This window comes from Oreochromis niloticus, linkage group LG17 (genome assembly GCF_001858045.2).
Source record: "Oreochromis niloticus isolate F11D_XX linkage group LG17, O_niloticus_UMD_NMBU, whole genome shotgun sequence".
NCBI classification, from domain to species: Eukaryota; Metazoa; Chordata; class Actinopteri; order Cichliformes; family Cichlidae; genus Oreochromis; species Oreochromis niloticus.
Window position 1 is genome coordinate 13,622,455 of NC_031981.2, and position 20,362 is coordinate 13,642,816.

Genomic DNA, 20,362 nt, shown 5'->3' on the forward strand with positions numbered 1-20,362 from the left:
GATTATCTTTCTTCTCATTTTCCACATTTTAGACCTGGAGTTTTACTGCATAAAAACAGCTGCTATCTGAAGCAAGATCTGGTGCGAATGCTTACTGCCTACATACCTATTGCTAATTTCATTTTATTCCCGTGCCATGCTTTTTTTCTCAAGATGCATTCCATATTAAAGGCTTTCCTCAGTCCATAAGGAAACAGGTGAGGAAGCTAAACGAGTACAGGAAAAGGAAACACAAGCACAACTGTTGAGACGGTTCGTAAAAAAGACACCAAAAGCAGACTCACTGCTTGCACTGAGACACTTTGAGTGTAGCAGAGAATACATAATTCATTCACTTTTCTTTTGACAGTCAAAAGCACTTCAGAGAGCTGATGTTGCTTCAAGCAAGCATCCCGCAACCTCCACCTTAAGTTAAGCATGTGTTCGCCTACATGTGTCTGCACGAGTGTGTGCGTGTTTTTGTGAGAGGGCAGACAAAAGTTAAAAGGTTCCATCTCTTACAGTGTTTTGAAAAGTTTATTGGGGATGAGAGGAGGAAAATGCTGACCGGAGATCAAAGTTTTCTTTGGAGTCTCTATGAAGCCTGCTTATCTCCGAGCTCAGACTCTCCCCTTTCTCTTAGCTCTCTGTTGCAGACTCCTTTCTTCTGCTTTCACTGTGTGCAGCTGGGCACTTTTGATCTTACTTTGACTCTTGCACACTCACACAAATGTATTTGACCTTGCTAACATATAGCAGCAGCCTTTTTTAAAAAAAAATAAATCAACTTTCGGTCTCTTATCTGCAGCAAATTTTGGCTCAAAGCGCGTCGATATGTTTTTATTGAGTGCATTTTGCAGATGCGAGAAGGTATGGATTTAGCAGTTTCTCGCATCATTTAATTTTATGTGCTTTCAAAGCTGTGATAATGTGGCTTGGTGCACCTTTCTCTGCATGCCTCTACTTGGCATCTTGTTCAAGTGTTGAGCAGAACATGCAGAGAGATACCCAGCCACCCACAGAGAGTTATATCACACAGAAACAGATGTAGCAGAAGATTTGCTGAATTTTATATGAAACAAAAAGGACTGAGTACAGGCCGGCTCAAGATTCTCTCCTTCAATTGGTCATGAATTTATATAACTTCATTGAGATGGATGCTGCAATAAACCCGGTCCAGACTGACTAAATTATCCACTTTGTAGACTCTGTGGTATTCTTGTGTGATAGTGTCACTATTTGCAGCGCTGACCCTGGGCAAGAGCCGTATGGCCTGCAGGAGACGTTGTCTGTGGGCCGAGTTGAGGATTCCAATTTCCAGCAGGTCTTGGTCCTCCACCACATTGCTGCCCTGTAAAACACCAAATAACACACAGGGTTAGAAAACAGGTTACAGCACAAACCAACAAGGCTCCACTACAGATAACTGCTTTGCAAAATAACAACAGAAAAGCCACATCTCAAATTTCTTTTCAGTGTGAAACGCTTCACTTCTGGTACTTATAGCCTGACCCCGTTTAGCACTGCTTCTGATAAAAGTTTGCACTATCAGCAGCTTTCTTGTACAGCGCACTGGCAATGCATCACAACTCATTATTCTAACATAAATACAATGTGGTTTTTTCTAGACATTACCCGATGGAGCTGCATGCAAGAACACAAATGTCCACATCTTTCACATCTGACATTAGGTGGTCTTTACGCTGCCAGCTTCCAAGTGCAAAGTCTGTGTAATGTCTATTTGAGGACAGTGGATGTAATTGTCCTGTAAATACCCAGCAAGCTGGCCAGACAAGTGCCTGCCTTCCTGCATCCTTTACCCAAGCACATTTAGCATTTCTGTTAGTAAGAACGCATCTGCTTTTATGCGTTACATGTAGAGGGAGCAATTCATCTTTAATATTGTCCAGTGTTGACGTTTAAGCTGAACTCAGGTAGACTCTAAATCCCTGCTCTGTTTAATTTCAGAGATCTGGGTTTTCCTCCGCTTTCTATGGGAGCTTGTTGCCAGGCAGAGCCAAGTCAAAATTTCAAGTTATTATTTCAGAAATTTTGACTTAATAACCAAAAGTTTTAAGTTATCTTCTCATTTATGAGTTACTTTCGAAGTTTGATGTACCAAGTCAAAACGTTGAGATAATTAACTTGACATTTTGAGATAATAACACCCAAATTTTATGGATGATATTTTTCCCCCAGTGGTGGGAGAAAAAAATAAACGTGCTACCTCATTGCAGTTTTCTCCTCGTTTCATTAAGTAATAAAATCCTATTTGCAAACTCATCAAGTTTTCTTAAGTTTTGTAACTCTCTGACACAGAGTGCGCATTTGGTTTAATAATGTGGGGTAATGATGGTAAAATCTGAGTTTAAAAATCTCAGTATCATCTTATTTATAGCAGATATTATGAGTTAGAATATTTGAGAACATCCAAGTCCACAGGTACGTCTCTCTTTGAATCATCACACCTCTTAGATTTGCAGTCTTGCATCAACACTTCTATCTTGCTCCCTCTTCTTTTCTACTTTGATATGAGAATGTTTTAGCTACAGATTTGTAACAAGATAGCCATATGAAGCTAATGTGTAGATTTATATTATCTGGAGAATTAATACCACACTATTAAGAATGCCACATATAGCTGCTGTAGTGTACCTTTGAAAACTGTTTTTAGACCATAACATTAATAAATCGAGTTTATTCCTCAGATAATATTGCATTAAAATTTCATTATCTGTGAGGAAAAAATATCATATCCACAACCAACAGAGAGTGGCAGACAGCAGTACGATGGTCTTTTTTTAAGACTAACAAGAGCCTATATGGGTATCATACAGCCTCACCTTTAATTAATCCAATGGGAAGCCATAAGAGAGCTATCAGTCATTCTCCCGCTAGAGAGACAGAGAGGGAGTCTTCATGCAGACAGATAATTACAGGAAAGAAGAGATGCGGTGTGCAGGCAGACAGCTGTAGCACCGAGAAGCAGCGACTCAGCCAGAAATATGGTCAGAAATAGATTGTGACAGAAGTGAAAAGTAAAGAAAGGTAATCATCAAAATGATGGCAAAGAAAATGGGAGAGGAGAGGGACTGTGTACGCAGCCTGCAGGCAGTCTCAGGGCCATCCGTACACTCACAGCACACACGGACAGCGCGCACTCTGTGATAGGAGGACTGAAGGATTACGCTTGTCATTCCCTCCACATCTCCTTTATGTCAAACTAATAAGCGCTAACTAATAACACAGAAGATAAGAAGGAAAAAAGAACACAGGCAGATACCAGATAGCTGCTGTTTTCCTCCATCTTATTTCATTTCTGTGGAGAAATCGACGCTGGGAACACTCTGCCCTCGAAAAGGACATTTTGCTCCCTGGCTGTGACATTTTCATTCTAGGTATGCCATTGCTGCAGTTTAGTTTTCACTGCAGCTTCCTGAAGAGTTTCTGCAGTCATGCATGAAACATGCTGCTCTTTATGGCTCTCTCACGCAGATTCCTACGCCATTCTGCGTCCAGCTGTGTATCTGCTAATTGCATCTGCTTGTATTTGCATTTAAGAAGGAGGCAGCGTTCTGCATGCTGAATTTTAAATGGCTTCCCAGGAAAAGCGCTGCACGGTGACTACTGCAGCGCTCAGGTCTGTATATGCTAAAGTGAATTTGACTCCGTGTTAGACATGTACGCTCGGCGTAATGGCTTTGAACAGGTGCAGTGTAAAAAGAAAAAACTGGCAAGGAAGGAAATATCAAATATGAAAGAAAAGTGGAACGAAATGTGAGAGGCTGCATTAATGAAACAAGGAAGCAGTGCTGGAGTTAGAACTAAAAGATCAATGTGTGTGTTTTAAGAGATTTGAATCTTTTGGTGCAGCAGCTGAGCTTCTGTTGTGAACTTGTATAATGCATATCAGGGGCTTTGGTGAGTTAAATAACAGGTGGGTGCCATTTTGTAAGTAGCATTAAAAAACACTTTGGAGTTGGCTGTTTCCACCTCTCCGAACTCCACATCCAGCTCCAGGATTCAAGAAGCATCACTAAAGGGTAATGAGCAAACTTTTACAGAGTCTCTTGAGCAATTTCAAAGCTAGATTGTGCTTGGACAAAAGTACAGAGTCGCACCTCTTAACCTTCCAATACACCCGCCAGCCAGGTAGTCTGCTTTTACCAGCATTTGTGGAAGATTATGTCGTTCTAAAGAGCTCGCTGAATTGGAGCACGGTGCTGTAATAGGATGCCACCGTTGTAACAAGTCACTTTGTGAAATGTCTTCCCCTCTAGATATTCAACCATCAACTGTAAGTGGTGTTATCGTAAAGTGGAAGCGCAGACCATGTAAGCTACAGAGCGGGGTCGCTGTGCGCTGAGGCGCATGGTGTGCTCTGCTGACTCAATAACCTCATTTAACATCAGCAAAGAGAACTATGCACCAGCAGCTTCGTGGCATAGAGGTCCATGACTGAGGAGCTCCTCTAGGTGTGGCTGGCGTAATTGCACTAAACGGCAATGTGATGCATATTTTAATAATAAAACGTGAAGTCATGATGTTTTGTTTTTGCCTCAGTTAAATGAAATCTCTATCCATTTTGTTTACACCACAGTCTAAAAACCAACTGCAGAGCAGATCATATAAAAATAAACAATCTTATATGATGTAGTTAGCAGACTTTAAAGGTGTATAGCTGTGAGGTAGATTGGTCCATTTTGAAAAACTGGATGATTTTAGGACCTTACAAAGAACAGTAGTTTTTATTACAGTATTATTGTATAAGAATTCATTTAAAGCTTTTGAAATTAAGAGTGGGATTTTGCCATTTTATCCCCAATAAATCCAGTACTGAATTCCCTTTTGTAATCTGATTACTTCTAGATCTCTGAGTGAGCCTACTTCTGCTTTGTGTTCAACCTTTGAAAGATCCAGATGAAACATGCAGGTTGCAAAGAGATAGCTCCTGAAAATGACATAATGCGATCAGATGAATTACTTTAGAGCCTTGGAAAGCCCACATTAAACTAAATAAATGCCCATTAAAAGTGACTGGTGTGGCTGGTCCACCTGCCTGTCACTGTACTGGGCTGTGAAAACTAATGCAGCAGATGATCGGGCTCATTCTGTGGCTAAACCTTGGCTTCCACAATGTCTTCACCTACTCGTACACTGGGACCTCTGTGGGAAGAAGAACACTGCAGTTCATAGATCAGCTCCCAGGCTGATTAATAGAGCACAGAGAGGAGCTGGTGTTGGAGCCACAATGCTACAACTTCACAGCAGAGTAATGACTCCGAGAGTTGGAGCAGAGTAGATTGGAGGGGGGGATTCAAAGGCATGACTAATTGCTCCCTGTTGGGCTCCTGATGCAGAGAGATGGGGTTCCTCAATGTTTGTTCTTTCTCTCTCCAAACCTATTTTGTCCTGTTTCTCTTTGTCTGAACATTATGTTTGCCCTACAGTATGGCTACCACTTCCAAGTGCGCGTGATGGATCATGGGATCAATTATCACATGAATACATGAACACAACAGCCAGCAGAAATAAGTGAAAGCAACTAATGACGGTGTTGTGCTTCTCCTCCTCCTGCTTCTACTGTTTATCTTGTATTCTGGAGGTAAACATAGTTTTTATCTTATAAATTGATATGCAGGACTGGTATGAGCTCTAACAATCCATTATGGAGGTTTTTAGCATCCACAGAGTTGATACAATTGCCATAGCCCCAAGTTATTTTGTGATACTTAGACCACGCCGCTTAACAACGGTGCCAGAGAGGGCAAAATCTCTAAATGCAGAAATTAAAATTCATGTGCAGTAGCAGGCGGTTGAGGCTGAGATTAGAGATGGAGCAAAAACCGATAGTAGTGACGACCATTATCGGCGCCAACAGGCCCGGGCGTGTGCTACAAATCATGCTCGGCCTACTGTGTCTCTTTGCTCTCTCTCTGTTCTTTCCATGCCTGTGTTCATCCCTCGGATCTTCTCTCTTTGCGATTCTCCGTTGCGCCGCTTATTTCAGAAGCGTTCCTCTTTCCTCATTATTTTGTTGCCTCTCTCTTACTTACTATTCAAACCCTCTCTTCTCTGTCCTCACTTGCACTTTTAGTCTGTAATTCATATTCCTTTTGGTTTCTTTACAAAAGTTGTTGCTCTTAGATTTATCGCCTTCTCCCGTGTGAAGAGGCAGTGACTTAAGTTTCTACAACTTTGCAGCAGTTTGAAGATATTCGGTTCCAGAATAAATCCCTTCATAAGCTGTATTAAATGTAACCACCTTATGAAATATGGATACTGAGATTGTGTTATTTCTAATGCTGTTGTTTCCTAACTTCCCTATGAGGAGAAGCTCAGGGTCAAATTAATTCCGCTAGCTTTGCATGCTTTTTTTTTCTAATTCAGCTGCTGTTTCTTTATTATACATAATGCTTCACCTCTCCATCTCTTTCACTGCAGCCTCATTCTTCTGCAGCTGTGGAGTCTTTTATCCTTCTTTTATTTCACTGTGTTGAATGAAACTAAATAAAAAGCATCATGATTAAGGAGGTTTCACTGCACATGGCATTCTTTTGTATTAGTGTGTGTATCTCAGTGTCTCTACAGTCCACTGATAACCAGTTTATGTGGCACTTAGTAGGAATTCTCTACTATTTTCTATCACAACTGTGCTTTTTAAAAAAAATCAGCTTTCTTCACTATCCTCTATCGTTTGGATATTCTGAGCATATATATGTGCTGGCATGCAGTGTGTGTGTGTGTGGGTTTGATTGTAATGAGTATTAGCTGGGACAATGTGACTGCAGTTAGAGGGCTAAACAAGAAGAATGGGCTTCTCGCTCCAGTAATCCCATAAATATGACGTAGCTTTGCTTTCAATTCTTCTCTCACTAGATGCATTTGCATCTTAGAAAACATATAAAAGGGCTGCTGCTCGCCATGATGAACAACTAGGGAGCGGTAATATCACAGACTCTCCAGTGCCCTTCAGTTTTATGAAGCATTTTATTGTCTTTCGGCTCCTTGTTTTAGTTTCACAGCACACATCTTGACCATTTAGGTTCCCTGCACCCATCGGCATAACTTCCAGACCCGGGAGGCAGCTATTTTTAGTGAGAAAGCCCAGAAACACCCGCTGTACAAAAAGCAACTGGATAATGTATGCAGATGAGCACCTAAAAAAAACTCTTTTAAAAAAGGGTAGGAGGAAAAAAAAACCAGATCAGAGGAGGTAAACAGAGAGTGACTACATACATTTGCCAGGTGGCCACTATCTCAAAATCTATTCAAATATATGCTCTTGTTACACCCTGTCTGCCGCCTGTACCAGGGTCCAGTATCTGTTATGAAAAATGCAACCAGCACTATTTTTTGAAGTGTAGCACATTCATGGAAGAGGCCACCGCATGCTGCTAGGACTACAGCAGATGCAGCATGTGTTGTGCTTAGTTTCTGTCGCATGAAATTTGGTACAGTTCCAGCTGAGAATTTTTAGCACAAGGTTTAATAAATGGTTCATTGTTGTAAGGACGTTATTTACTCTCTGTTTGACCGTTCTGTCATTGCTTTCCAACATTCTTTCAAAACTCCCTCTGGACGTGATCCCTCCCTCTGTGATCACGTTACTGTACTCTTGCATTACAGAAGTCTTTTAATTATCTAAATGATCGGCAGTTAGAAAGAAAGAAATGGTGCATTTGCCCCTATAATAGAAAGGACAAAAACACCAGAGCAATCTGCAACTTTTCACAAGAGATGATATGCAAGAAATGAATGTAAGCATAAAGGAAGAAAACTATGCAGGTTGCAAGCACTATGAAACCTCTGCAAAGCTCCTGCTATGGCAACTTGCTAACATAAGAGACTTTTCGCATTAACAAACTAGAGATGAACAGTCTTGTAGCATCATTTGTTGCATCATATTAAGTGAACTTTGGGGTGTGTTTTCCTGACAACTTTGCTGTTTGCTCTAATCCTTCAATAATGAAACAAAGATTTAGGGTATGTCCTTTAAATTAGGATGGGAATTTGTACTGATACGTGGACATATATACAGTAAGGCTTATTGTTTATTAAGCTGCAGAATACCACAAAAGTAGTGTCAAGTATACAGGAATTAAATAAGTAATGCATTGTTTTAATAAAAAAAAACCCCCAACAAACACTGAAGAAGATTTTACGACAGACGATAGCGAGCGTAAGAGGTTAAGCTACCAACAAATATCTTAATGAAGAATCGCTTAGTAGCTCATTCAGCAAGTCAGAGTGCAAAACAAGACATGAGGGCCTGTTTGGATACAAACAGAAACAGCTAACGTGAGTCAGCCTCTGTCTGTCTGTGTCCATGCTCTTGCATATCTCTCTGTCTTTAAATTTTCCATACATGAACGGTCACTGAAGTGGATGTGATTAGCCTCTATCCAGTGTCCTTCGTATAAAATTCTGCATCCATAACTACTCCTCGCCATTTGTCCATCAATCCAGCAGCACTCGTCCTCTACTGGGTGGTCAAGGTGACCGGACACGCCCACACTCATGACCCCTATTAGCAGTAAATGATAATGGTAGATTGGAAGGCCCATACTTAAACAGTATTCATGTCTATATAGATGTATATATTCTTGCACACCACATGGGGCCTTTTCACAGTTATGCACTGACGCAGATCAAACTTGAGGGCAAATTAATTTGCAAACCAATCAGCTGTACAAATGAACTGGCCTTGAAACGGGAAGAAAAAAAAGCTTTTATTTTGTAATAAGCAGAGTCGTGGTTTGAATCATCCACGCCACTCGATTTCCCATACTGAGTGAAATGAATGTGGCACAAAGCTTTCGTTCAAGAACCCAGTCAACAATAAAAAAAGAGCTGCTCTCGCCCAACACAATGCCTGTAGCCTGTGCCTAAATCGCATTAATATCAATTTGTGGTGGACACTGATTTCTTTCCCCCTCTAGGTTGAAAAACATTAGCAGCTTTCTTGTTTAGTCATGACTGTTAAAAAGCATAAAAGGAGTTACAAACTCCACTCAGCATGGGGGACACCAGCGAAACTTTAACACCCGGAGAAAAGCGCCACTTAGAAAAAGAGACTTTGAAGTTACTCTGATGTTTGCGAGGCAGCTTCATCTTAGCTCTTTTCAATATTAATTGTATCTAAAGGCGTTTCAGAGGAGACGGTTGAGCTATTGAGAATACGTTTTTAAAGAGGGGTGATGGGATGGAGGGGATAAAGCCAGGAAAACAGACAATCCCAGAGTCTCTCAGAAACAATGTTATTGACGATAAACTAGGTCCACATGAGAGTAATCCAGATACATAAATGGTGGTGCACAGCCACAGGCTTAAAAAATACATGTGAGCTCAAAAAAACAAAACAAAAAGCTGTGAACAGCCTATGTGTGACGTTAACAGTTGCCTGGACACTAACAGCTGCTGCAGTGACTCCTACCTTCTGCTCATTAACTTACCAAAGGAGGATGTAAACAGAAAAATAATGTAATGTTCTGCAGACACCCATGAAACTCAATTCATTATGAGAAAATCGATTTATATAAAGTTCCAAATAAAATTAGAAGTTGTGCTGAAACTCCAGATGGCAGGTTGGTTTTAGATAAATATCTTATTAAAAGATAGTTCGAGATAATGCTTCTGAATGAATCTGTATGTCAATAAAAAATTCAAGTATGCTTTATATGTTGAGCTTCATTAGGAAATATTATCTGCTATCTTGCCATCATCACTGCATTGATGCATCCCCTAAGTACACAAGGCAACAATGGCACCATTTCAGCCACCTTGACACAGAAACAGTGAACGTGCTCCAGGTTTTAACTTGCAACTTGGGCTGACTTTCGAGAATGGCTAACTAGATCAAACAAAGACCAAGAAGTTCTCTAAAACTGCATGTGTTCCCAACAGTTACCAGCTTAAGAAAATTTGGAATTTCTGTCTTTCTCCATCCCGATATTGTACTTCATTCTCAGAGCGTAGGCCTACTCATGGTTTTTAGGAAGTCCGAGCCTTCAGTTATCTGGCTCCTGTACAGTGGGTTCAGGAGATGAGCACCATTTCTATTGTGATACTGAAAACTTTACTTTTTGATCAAGCTCATACTTAAGGATGCTCTGTCGACCCTGAACCATGCCTTAGATATGTTGCTATATATTAAGACTGCTAGGGGACCTCCAATTACGGACTTTTTTCACTCTGCATGGGTTTATATGTCTTTGATTATGCCTCCTTTCTCCTGCATTTTGAAAAGAGGAGCATAGAAAGACTACAAACAACTTAGGCCTTATAGCTAAACTGGTCACAGCAGATGACTGCCCCTCTTTCAGACTCGTTCTGCAAAAAGTCTCTTCCTGCTAAAATGAAGTTCTTCCTGTGAGTCTTTACCTCACAGTGCAACATACACTGAGCTAACTGTTGTTGTGAATTAGTGCTATACAAATAAAACTGAACCGAATTCATGTGACTCAGAAAAAAGGTTAAACTTATGCTCTCTCTAATGGGTAGAATTGTATATTTTGAAGACACACTGCACTGCAATTATCACCATGTTTAATGCTTTATCTAAGACGACCCAGATACACCTAATGCTTAAAAACCATTTCATCTGTATTAAATACTTTAACCACAAGATAAACTGTGACCACGTGTGGGAGAAACACACAACAGAGAGACGGTGTGATTTCATCCTGTTGCCAGGGTAACTAAAGGAACAGATGCAGGTCACACTGAGTGTAGGACCAGAACGCTCACACAGGCTTACATGCATCCATAAATACTTATGGTGATCCATGTATACCCTGGTGGTTGACCTGATGTCAGAAACATCAACATTTATCTGCATTCTCTCTTCTGGATGTCAAGAAGTCAGGAGAAAATAAGAGGCTGTAAGTCAACCAGAATTAGAGAACTGGATAAACCCTCAAACCCCCTTATATCTGCCATTTTTGAGATATCCCCCCCCAATAGTAATAATAATCTCCAACTGAAGAGGAAGTCATCCAGTCAGCATCTCTCTGCTTTGTCTCCCATCTTTCTGCTTCTGCTGCAGTTTTTCTTGATCGAGCGTCATCGCTTCTCTACTGCTTTCTCTCCTTGTTTTCATTTCCTACTTTCCTGCTCATCCCTCCCTCTTCCGTGGATATCTTTCCCACTAACACGCACATGCAACATCAAAAGAATGTCCAAAATGACCTAGCGAGTTTCTCTTCCTACGTCACTGATTAAGAAGGGATTGCATAAACTAGAGGAGACGATCAGTTTGGATCCCGATCCGCAGGCTACAGGTGGTTGTGTGCACAGTTTTTCCTCTGTGTGCAAGCGGATGCGTGCAAAAACCGTAAAACAACTGTGATTTCAGCATGCATTTTTATTGCAGCATGAGCACGTATGTGTGCAGCATGATGCTGGAGCTGGATTTTTTGCTGTGGCAGAAATGTGGTGTAGGATTTCTGTGCGTAGGAGGACCTCACATGGCATCAGATGGGAGAGGCAGTAATGATGGGAAGAATGAAAGAAAGAGAGAGAAGATGATGCAAAAAAAGAGGAAATTCAATAAATTCAAACTAAAAAATCAGAGTGATGGAGGAAGCATACTGGTCATGCAAATCCCTGCACAGAAGACAATGACATGATGAGCTCGAGGAGCAGAGAAAGCTTGAAGAAGGGCTTTCTTTTCCCCCAAAACACAATGAAAACACTCACCATAAACTGGACGTTGTCAAATCCATTGGCCAGCAGGTGGTTCTCGTACTGGACCAGGCCGATGGAGTCTAGCCACTGGCCCACAGACTGCAGCGGGCAGCGGGGACCTATAAGGGGGTGGAGGGGCAAACGTTTCAGTAGGGAGTAGCCATCCACGCGGTAGCAGCGGCAGTCCGGCTGAGACAGCTGGCACTGCCACATCATGTTGTGGCGGGCAAAGTGGCTGTCGAAGGAGCCCGCCATGCTTTTGAAGAGTCTTTTGGCAAGGCAGCAAGACAACAAAGATGAAGGGAGGGCAGGTAGAGGGGGGAAAGGGGGGAAGAAAAGGAGGCTAGGCAAGGGGCATGGTGAGTATGAAGGGGGTCAGCATGCAAGGGTGCAAGCAGGTAAAAGTGGAGGTTAAGACGTCCAGACGCTTCTTTCTCTGAATCCAGCTGGAGGAAAGATGGGAAGGGGCTGAGGGCTGAAGTTGTATCCAGAAAAAAGCTTCTGTCATGGAGGTTAAATCCTGCCAGAAATGGGTGATGGATAAGACTGGAGGTATAGATCCGCAAGCAAAAGCGACTGTGTGTTTGTCGTGCACAGCACAGCAGCAGCTTCTTTTCAGCTGTTGCGCTCGCTTGGCTGCTCCCCGGAGCTTGTGTGAGTGTGTGCACGCAAATGTGTGTGTGTTTCAGAGAGAGAGAGAAAAAGAGAGAGAGCTGCCCGCGTTGTAGATTTCTCTTTATCAAGTACTCCCACTCTCATCTGTATGCTTCTGCAGCCTCCTCTCTCTCTGTCTCTCTCTCTTTTCTGAGAGCACTGCTCTCCTCCTTCGTTCCCTCACTCTCTCAGTCTCGCTCGCTTGCTCTCTCTCTCTCCCTCGCTCACTTTCCCCTGTCTACCTCCAGTCTCCGTCTTCTCTCAGTGTCGATCATCACCCTGCTCTCTCTCTCTGCCGCTCTACATATATCTGGCTCGCACTGCTGACAATAGTCCTTGCAACATCTTCAGCTTCTTTGTCTGCGAGCTGAGCTGCCAACCGCTCATACCAGCACCATGCTGACTGTATCCATGTGGCCATAAATATACACACACGTCTGTGTGTGCGCGCGGTGCTTTGTATATGTTGTTGGTGGGAAGAACTGGTGTGGCATAAACTGGATTTCTCTCTGTGGTAACCATGGATAAAAGCAGCTTTGCATTCACAGATGAAAAGAGAGAGAGAGAGAGAGAGAGGATCAGGAGGTGGAGGATGGGGGACTTAATACAGGGAAAGGGGGATGAATGCAGTAAATAGAGATGACTAGTGGAGACTTCAAGGTATGCAGGTGAGGAAACTGGCAAAAACAGTGCTTTTCTGTGCAGAAAAAAGTTACATTTTTCCTGTAAGAACCACACAATATCACTTACAAAACCACCCACATGCTAATCAGATAAATTCTTAAATTAACTACGTCAGTCTTAATTTCATAGTTTTGGCCATCATTTCTATCAATAATATAAAAAAGCTTCTTAGCTGAAAATAAAAGAGGAAATCAATTATTCAAATTTTAATATTTCCTTGCAAATCCACCTCTCTCTAATATTCCATTTACAACCTATATAGATTTTACAAATCCAAAAAGATGATAATAATTTTTAAAAAATGCAAGTTTAACATTACTATTTTAAGTGACTTCTTATCTGCACTGCTATGCTGTTACTTTCCCCTCATTATTTCAAACTTGACCACATGTGGGGTCTCTCTTTTGTTTCCTATAATGGGTCTAGCTGACAGGGTCAATGCCTCAGTTCAAGTTATGCCGGACCCAGTAAGAGCTGAGCTCCTATAAGATCTGTGGCAGTTGCTAATTCATCATTAACACCCATTATTTCAATTACAAATAATGTGTTTTTAATGCGATCAATAAGCTTAAAGAAACCTTTTTCTAAAAGATCCATGCACAGTATAACGTTGTGTGAATGGCACTTTACCACCAGGGGGTACAGCACATTATTTTGCAAACATTTCCTGTTAAAAGCACACACAATATAGACTGTATATCAATGATGGGTGTAGCCACCCTTTGGTTTTTGAAGCACTAACTTAAAGCATACACATTTTGTGTTTTTTTGAAACCCAAAGTGAAAGTGGGGTTCTAAGTAACTGTTAACAAGCTTTGTTAGCAATCCGCAGTGCTTCACTGTAGATGTGCAACACAATTACACATACCTGCTAATTAGTGCTTAATAGCATATTAGCAAAACACTGGAAATTTGCTGGCAAAAACTGAGGCAAAGACCTATTCAGCAGGCTGTGAGTATATTTATACCACAGTAACAGAGAAAGCAACAGAGCATGATGGTAAAGTGCAAACTGTGTCCATACTGCATTATAATGTTGACACAAAGCTAGCAAAGAACTGATTGTATGCTGAACCCAGTCCGGCAGCCAGAGCCTGAACTTTAAAGAGGCACTCATTCAAAGTCGCTTTGGGCTGGTTTTCAGCTTTGCTTTGTGTTGTTGGCTTTCTGTTCAAAAGAAAGATTGTGTGTCCTTATTACTGTAGGGTAGGGATTTTTGTCGGTGTATGGGACTGTGAAAATGCATTAGAGGGCATATTACAGAGTAACACAAAAGTAAGGTAATGAATAGCGTAAGAAATTCCATTCTCAGAAGTAAATAAGCAAATTAGTAAGTAATTTTTTTTAAAGTATCAAGTTATGTGTGAGTAACACTCCAACACTGCTAATTTATCTCACTACCCAAGGTTTGGTAATAACAAAGCTCAGATTCTAACTTGTCATAATCTCTTAATTACTCAGCAACTGCTATGTTAAGTGCAATACTACCATACTATGGAAAAATGGTGGGCAACATATGAGCATATGACTAAAAATTTAATTGATATGCATGACTTGCCCTTAAAGTCAGATTCACACACACTCACTCATACATGCCCGTGCTTACCTGAGGTATCATCCTTGATGTCCAATCCACTGCTTATTCCTGCCCCAATGGAGCTCATAATCTTGTCAATCTGATCAGATCAGAGAAAGAGAGTGAGGGAGAATCTCAGTTAGAGAGATGTACAGCGTGTGCAAGGAAAAGTCATTTCCCAGTAATAAGGCTAACCTCTATTTCTAGATTCGAGTGTCACATAGCATGATCATTATACCAGCCTGCATGCTCAATGCCAGTCATTCCCCCTGTGAATTGGAAAAGCATGGAGGAACGGGAAATTTAAAGACACCAGAGCAGAGATGAAAGGAGAAGACTGGATTGGAGAGAGCTAGTGTGGCTTCATTAGTGTCTGACTACTAGCAGCAGAATGATCATCCTCAACCCTGGACCTGCTGATAACCACTTAACTACGCAACCTGCACATCCACCTACGTTTCAGCACCGCTGGCTCAGAGGTCAGAGAAACCCGAGTGTTTAAGGAGTCAGGTCTGACAAATTCCAATGCTGCTTACAAGCTGACAGACCATGAAGGTGGTCTTTGTAATGGGATAAACTGAAAGTAATTTCTGCATATGTTACTACACACCAAGCACCAATGCAAATGCAAGCAATAAATCAAGACTCAGTGGTAGATTTAAAGTTGATTTAAAGCTGATGTGACATTTTTCTAAACAACTTTATTTTGAAGTAAAGTAAAGCTAATGAATCAAAAATGTTGTTAATGATACATTATCTAAAAAAAAGAAAAAAAATGACATGTATAACTGCAACTATTTAAATGCAGTAAGACAATATTGGCAGGGAGGTCATCTGTAGGTCTAAAAAGTCTAAAAGCAGTTGGTTTGGGTCAAGTCGAATCCTATTATCCTTTATCTAATATGATGGAACCAAGATACTTGAAGGTCTTCACCATTTCCTGTCTTATCCCACTGATTTTGAAATCTAAGTTGATACCTTGGACATTGTTGGTTATGAGCTGGGGCAATGCTTTGTCAAGATGTTCCAGCATCTTTTCTTGCAAGTTCATCAATATCATCTGCACAATGCAAGTTCTAGCAGATCTAACATAACAATGCACAGTCATTCAAAGCAGGGATAGAATGGTTACCTTTGAAGAAATGTCAAACAGTTTGCAGGTACTAATTCCAAATATGATCAGATGCATTTACTAGATCTACAGCAGATCTCTGGAGTATTTAAGCTCGACATTTTAGCTCCCCTACAAAATAAAATTAATGCAACCCATGTTTCATGTGTCAGGCTCAGATTAAGAGACTAATCTGGGTCACTTGAGTTTAGATTTTGACCAAGAAGAACCCCCCAAATAACCATAATGTTTGTATAAACCAGCATATTGGACTGCCTTTCAGCTTGGTGCACTAAAGAGAATGAGTATCTTCAAATCACTGACTGTTATGGAATGTCCCTTGCCACCCCTCTCTTCTCAATAATGCAACACTTTCCTGAGCATGTGATAGATATAGAGCAGCTTTGTTATTTTTTCCTCTGAAATCCCTGTTTACCAACCTTAAATTTCCCCGGGGCCAATCTAACCTTATCTCTTCCTCACGCAGCATGCAATTATCCAGAAAAAGAAATATGAGAACTGTGGAAAATTCCATATGGCAATTCATCATCATCAGGAAGTCATGAGCTGCATGGAGGAATTAATGAACATGTGCATGCAAATGTGGAAAGGCACGCACAAATGGACTTCCACTGACATGCATTAGCGTTACTTTAAAAATAGAGAGACTAATTAAGGCATCCCCATGATTACATGTGATGGAACTTGCTTTTTTTGCAAAACTTGGTTTTTCATTTTCTGGGTGTGTCAGGGTGCAACGAGTGCTTTTTTCTGAGGCGTGAAGAGTGAGCAGAAGTCAATGTGTCTGTGACCTCAAATGGTTATAAGGATCCAAACAGTGGTGTCCAGTCAATGCATCACATCTGTGTCAGAGACCCTTTAATATCAAAAGAACCCCGGGCACAAACACACCAAGACCAAAGCATGCAGCACCCTGGACCTCAGCTCTTTAATAGAAACTAGAAACTGCCTTCTCTCAGATACATGGGTCTTCCCTGCAGCTTCATCGCTGGTTACAGAACAAAATCAATATGTGAGCATGTTAAATTAGCACTTGGGCTCCTTCTGCACTGTAGTAGCCGAGTGTATTTTAAAGGGAGGAAAAATTGAAGCGGCTCACTGCTGTGGGTGCGGAGTTTTCAACTGTTTCCTGCTGAGACGGTTCACTTTGAGAAAGCACGATGGATTGAATCCATTTTACCACCAAAATAAATGCAGTGTCAGAGCAGAGGCGCTGACAACTTGGCTTCTTCTTTAATGTTGCAATTGATGCTAAATGTTGGGTGATAAGCTGTGCGTGTCAGGAAAACTGTCTTCTTACCTCTTCCCACTCAGCAGTGAAAGACGGCGTTCTCTCCAATCTCCCCTCCGGGCTGGCGCCTTCACGTGGGCTCGGACTTCCAGGGCCCTGGCCCCGTGATCCGGACCCCCAGCTGTGCTCTTCCTGTAAGAAAAAAAACAAAAAACCACACACAGAAAAACAAAACACTTTATGTTTAATTACTGCACAAATAGAGACCACGAAATGCAAAAGTTGCCAAATATTTAACCTTAAAAATATGAACAACTAAAACTGAAAATAAGTCCGTTCAGTGCTCATCAAACTTTCAGCTGTAATGGCAGTATTTTCATCAAACAGATTATGTATTTAGCTCATGATTTATTTACAATGAATTACAGAAGTCTCATAAAATGTGCTGCGGCAGAGAACATTGTGACCCAGATTGATGAGTTATCCAATTGGCTGGACTGGTTTCTGCTCTGTCTAAGTCACATGACACAGCAAGATGCAAATTGTTTTTATATAAGCGAATATTTACGATATTTGCATTTGTGCTCAGTACAACAATACTGGAGACTTCTTTGCTTGTGTAGACGTTTAAAAAGAGTGAAGTTTTACTTATGATGTCAAATGAATTCTCAGAAACACTTAATAAGAAAGACTCTTATTAATTTAGGGCTCTAAATGGCAGAATTCATGTTCTTTTTAGTGCTCTGGCTGCATAGAGAATGATACTTTTAAGATAGCGAGAACTTACCTGTATGGGAGACACTGCCACTAGGTTAGAATCAGACTTGGAAAGAGATTTCGAAAGCTGCAGGTCCAACACACTGCGCGGCATGGACCTCATCCTCCCAAGGGTGCAAGCCCTTTCCTCGTAGCCAATCCCAGGTGAACTGTCTTTGGATGTCGCTCCTGTCTGGCTTCCCCGTAAATCTGCAACTTCTCCGTTTTGACCAGAGGAACAAGAGGGTGGGTGGCTCAGGGTAGACCATCCACGAGGCAGATCTACCTGTTCACAGTTCCTGGGTTGAGCCTGGTCCTGGTTGACCTTGGTGTGGAAGATAGTCCGGTACACAACCTGTGGCTTTCGAGTGTCGTTGGCTAACCTCTGAGAAGATGACTCACTTCCTGGCCGGGAGAAGACCTGACTGGCTCCTCCACCGATCACAATGCTGAACTCCGGGGTCTGCAGAAAGTTGCTCTGGACATCTGTATTTTTAAAGGATTTGGGGCTGTAAAGGTGGTAAGGCGTATCGGGGGGTTCACAGGCTGGTGAAGATCCATGAAGCAGGCCTGCAAACTCCTCTGGGATGTGACTCTTCCTGTGGTCCTGTGACAGAGCGTTTGATTTGGAGGACGAGCAGGGAGGAGGAGGAGTCGGGTCTCGCTGATAAGGGACGTCGTCTGCAGACAGGACACATGCACAAAAAAAATTTGATTACCATTAACTCAAACAAATTAACCTAAGCATGTGCATTGTATTTGAGTCAAATGCCAAAACAATGATACAATTAATTAATTTACTCCAAGAACAGACAGCAAGTATAGAATAAAGTGCTCATTAAATAACAGAAAGAGAAAGAAAAGTAAAAACTACACAAAACAAGCATAGCTGCAAACAGGAAGATAAGAACAGGGTAATGCATCTTCAGCTTCCCTTGTAGAAGAGCTGTTTGTTTCACAGAGGAGGAGTAACAGGGCCCCGGACTTGAATTTTGCACCTCTGCGCCTTCGCTGTGTGGGTGCAAATAGCATGCTTGTGCATCTGAACTTACAAGTATGTATGAACTCATCCAGACAGTATTCTCAGACCATTGATGGGGTTTGAGTTTTTTATTTTATTTTATTTTTTTTCACGTCCACTCACTCTGTCTCTGTGCAGCAGTCAGAAAGAAACTTCTGAAAGCTGCTGTAAATGTGTGTGTGCGTGTTTGTGTGTTATTGTATCAGTGTATGCTTATAATTACATACCCATTAGTTACAACTTAAGTCATGTATGTTTACATGTGTTTTAAAAAGATACGCTCATTTAATTTCACCAGAATGGTAAATGGTCTGTATTTGTATAGCGCTTTTACTAGTCCCTAAGGACCCCAAAGCGCTTTACACTACATTCAGTCATCCACCCATTCACACACTGGTGATGGCAAGCTACATTGTAGCCACAAGACGAACGGCCAACTCTTGAGCCACGATCGCCACATTCTCAGACTCATGACAAATCTTACACTAAATATGAGAGTTTAGCAAAGGAATGGCTTAGAATCGAACAAAAACTAGTTAGTTAATTTCTCAGGTAGGAAAGGAGCTGCTTCGCCCATGCACTGACTTTACTATTAATACCGAGGAACTATAATCCATCTTTCATATACAAACTGTGGTTTTTACACCCACTGTGAAAATAATAGACTTTGACATCCACCAAGCATCTGACTGGCAATTACTTCATTACTGCAAATGCAGTAAAAGCATACCTGTATAGAAAAACACACACATAACACAACCAGTCATGGACTGGCCTCTATAGAGCCCAGACCTCAACATTATTAAAGCAGTGTGGACTCATCTTTACAGGAAATGAAACAAAAAGCAGTCAAGATTCAAGGAAGAGCTTTGAATGTCTGGAGAACTATTCCTGAAGACTGCTTAAAGAAATGACAAGAAAGCGGCCTAAGGAAGTTGACTGTGTAGACAAATAAAGTCAGTCATACCAAATACTGACTTTCAAGCTCATTAGAATTGTACAGATTCTGTTTTTGCCTTATAAATTGTATCACTTATGTACTTTTATGTACTGTCATTGCTGCACCTATTTCCCATTTTTTGAGGGGGAAAAAATAATAAAAACAAAAGTTTTCACTACTTCACACACAGAATAACTCTTAACAGTCAAATACAGTTGCTTGAACAAATAGAAAAATTTTACACTCTTGTAATCAAAACTGTCACTGGAATAATGGCATGTACCCTCACTGGCCCACACACACTGAATTTACAATCATTTGACTGCATACCCCCGCTGCCAGCCACATCCTCGACCCACACAAACAGACACTCAATGTCTCGGTTTGTCAGCCAGTTTTTGCAAGCATTCTCTGACTGTCTTCTGCACAACAAGCCACACATCAATATGCAACAACTGCATGACGCAAGAAGAGAATACACAGGAAAGAAAGCATTAGTTGGCTGTTTTTGTCTGAGGAACCCCCCACCCAGAAAGTTTCCAACTAAAATTGCTCACTATGACTGAAACAGGAGATGATTCAGTTCTTCTAAAAACATTATTAATGCGACCCCTCAAACACAGACATTTCTTTGTAAATGTGTTTCGTTTTGACTGCACCGTAAAACACACCCATCCACATTTCAGGTAATGAGGGATGAA

At 41.3% G+C, this 20,362-nt stretch overlaps 1 protein-coding gene across 4 annotated transcripts in view; it reads right to left on the reverse strand.

Annotated features, from left to right (window-relative positions):
* anks1b (ankyrin repeat and sterile alpha motif domain containing 1B) overlaps positions 1-20,362 on the reverse strand; it is a 255,384-nt gene that overhangs the window by 47,368 nt on the left and 187,654 nt on the right. For 3 of the 4 annotated variants that reach the window (XM_003444938.4, XM_005451590.4, XM_013271197.3), the window contains exons 14-18: positions 17,732-18,381; positions 17,014-17,136; positions 14,612-14,681; positions 11,680-11,786; positions 1,232-1,330 (exon numbers count right to left, since the gene is read on the reverse strand). In XM_003444938.4, the coding sequence (XP_003444986.1) occupies positions 1,232-1,330; positions 11,680-11,786; positions 14,612-14,681; positions 17,014-17,136; positions 17,732-18,381 (1,049 nt within the window). Of the gene's footprint in view, positions 1-1,231; positions 1,331-11,679; positions 12,504-14,611; positions 14,682-17,013; positions 17,137-17,731; positions 18,382-20,362 lie in introns of those variants that run through there. The other variant, XM_013271198.3, reaches the window with a different exon arrangement.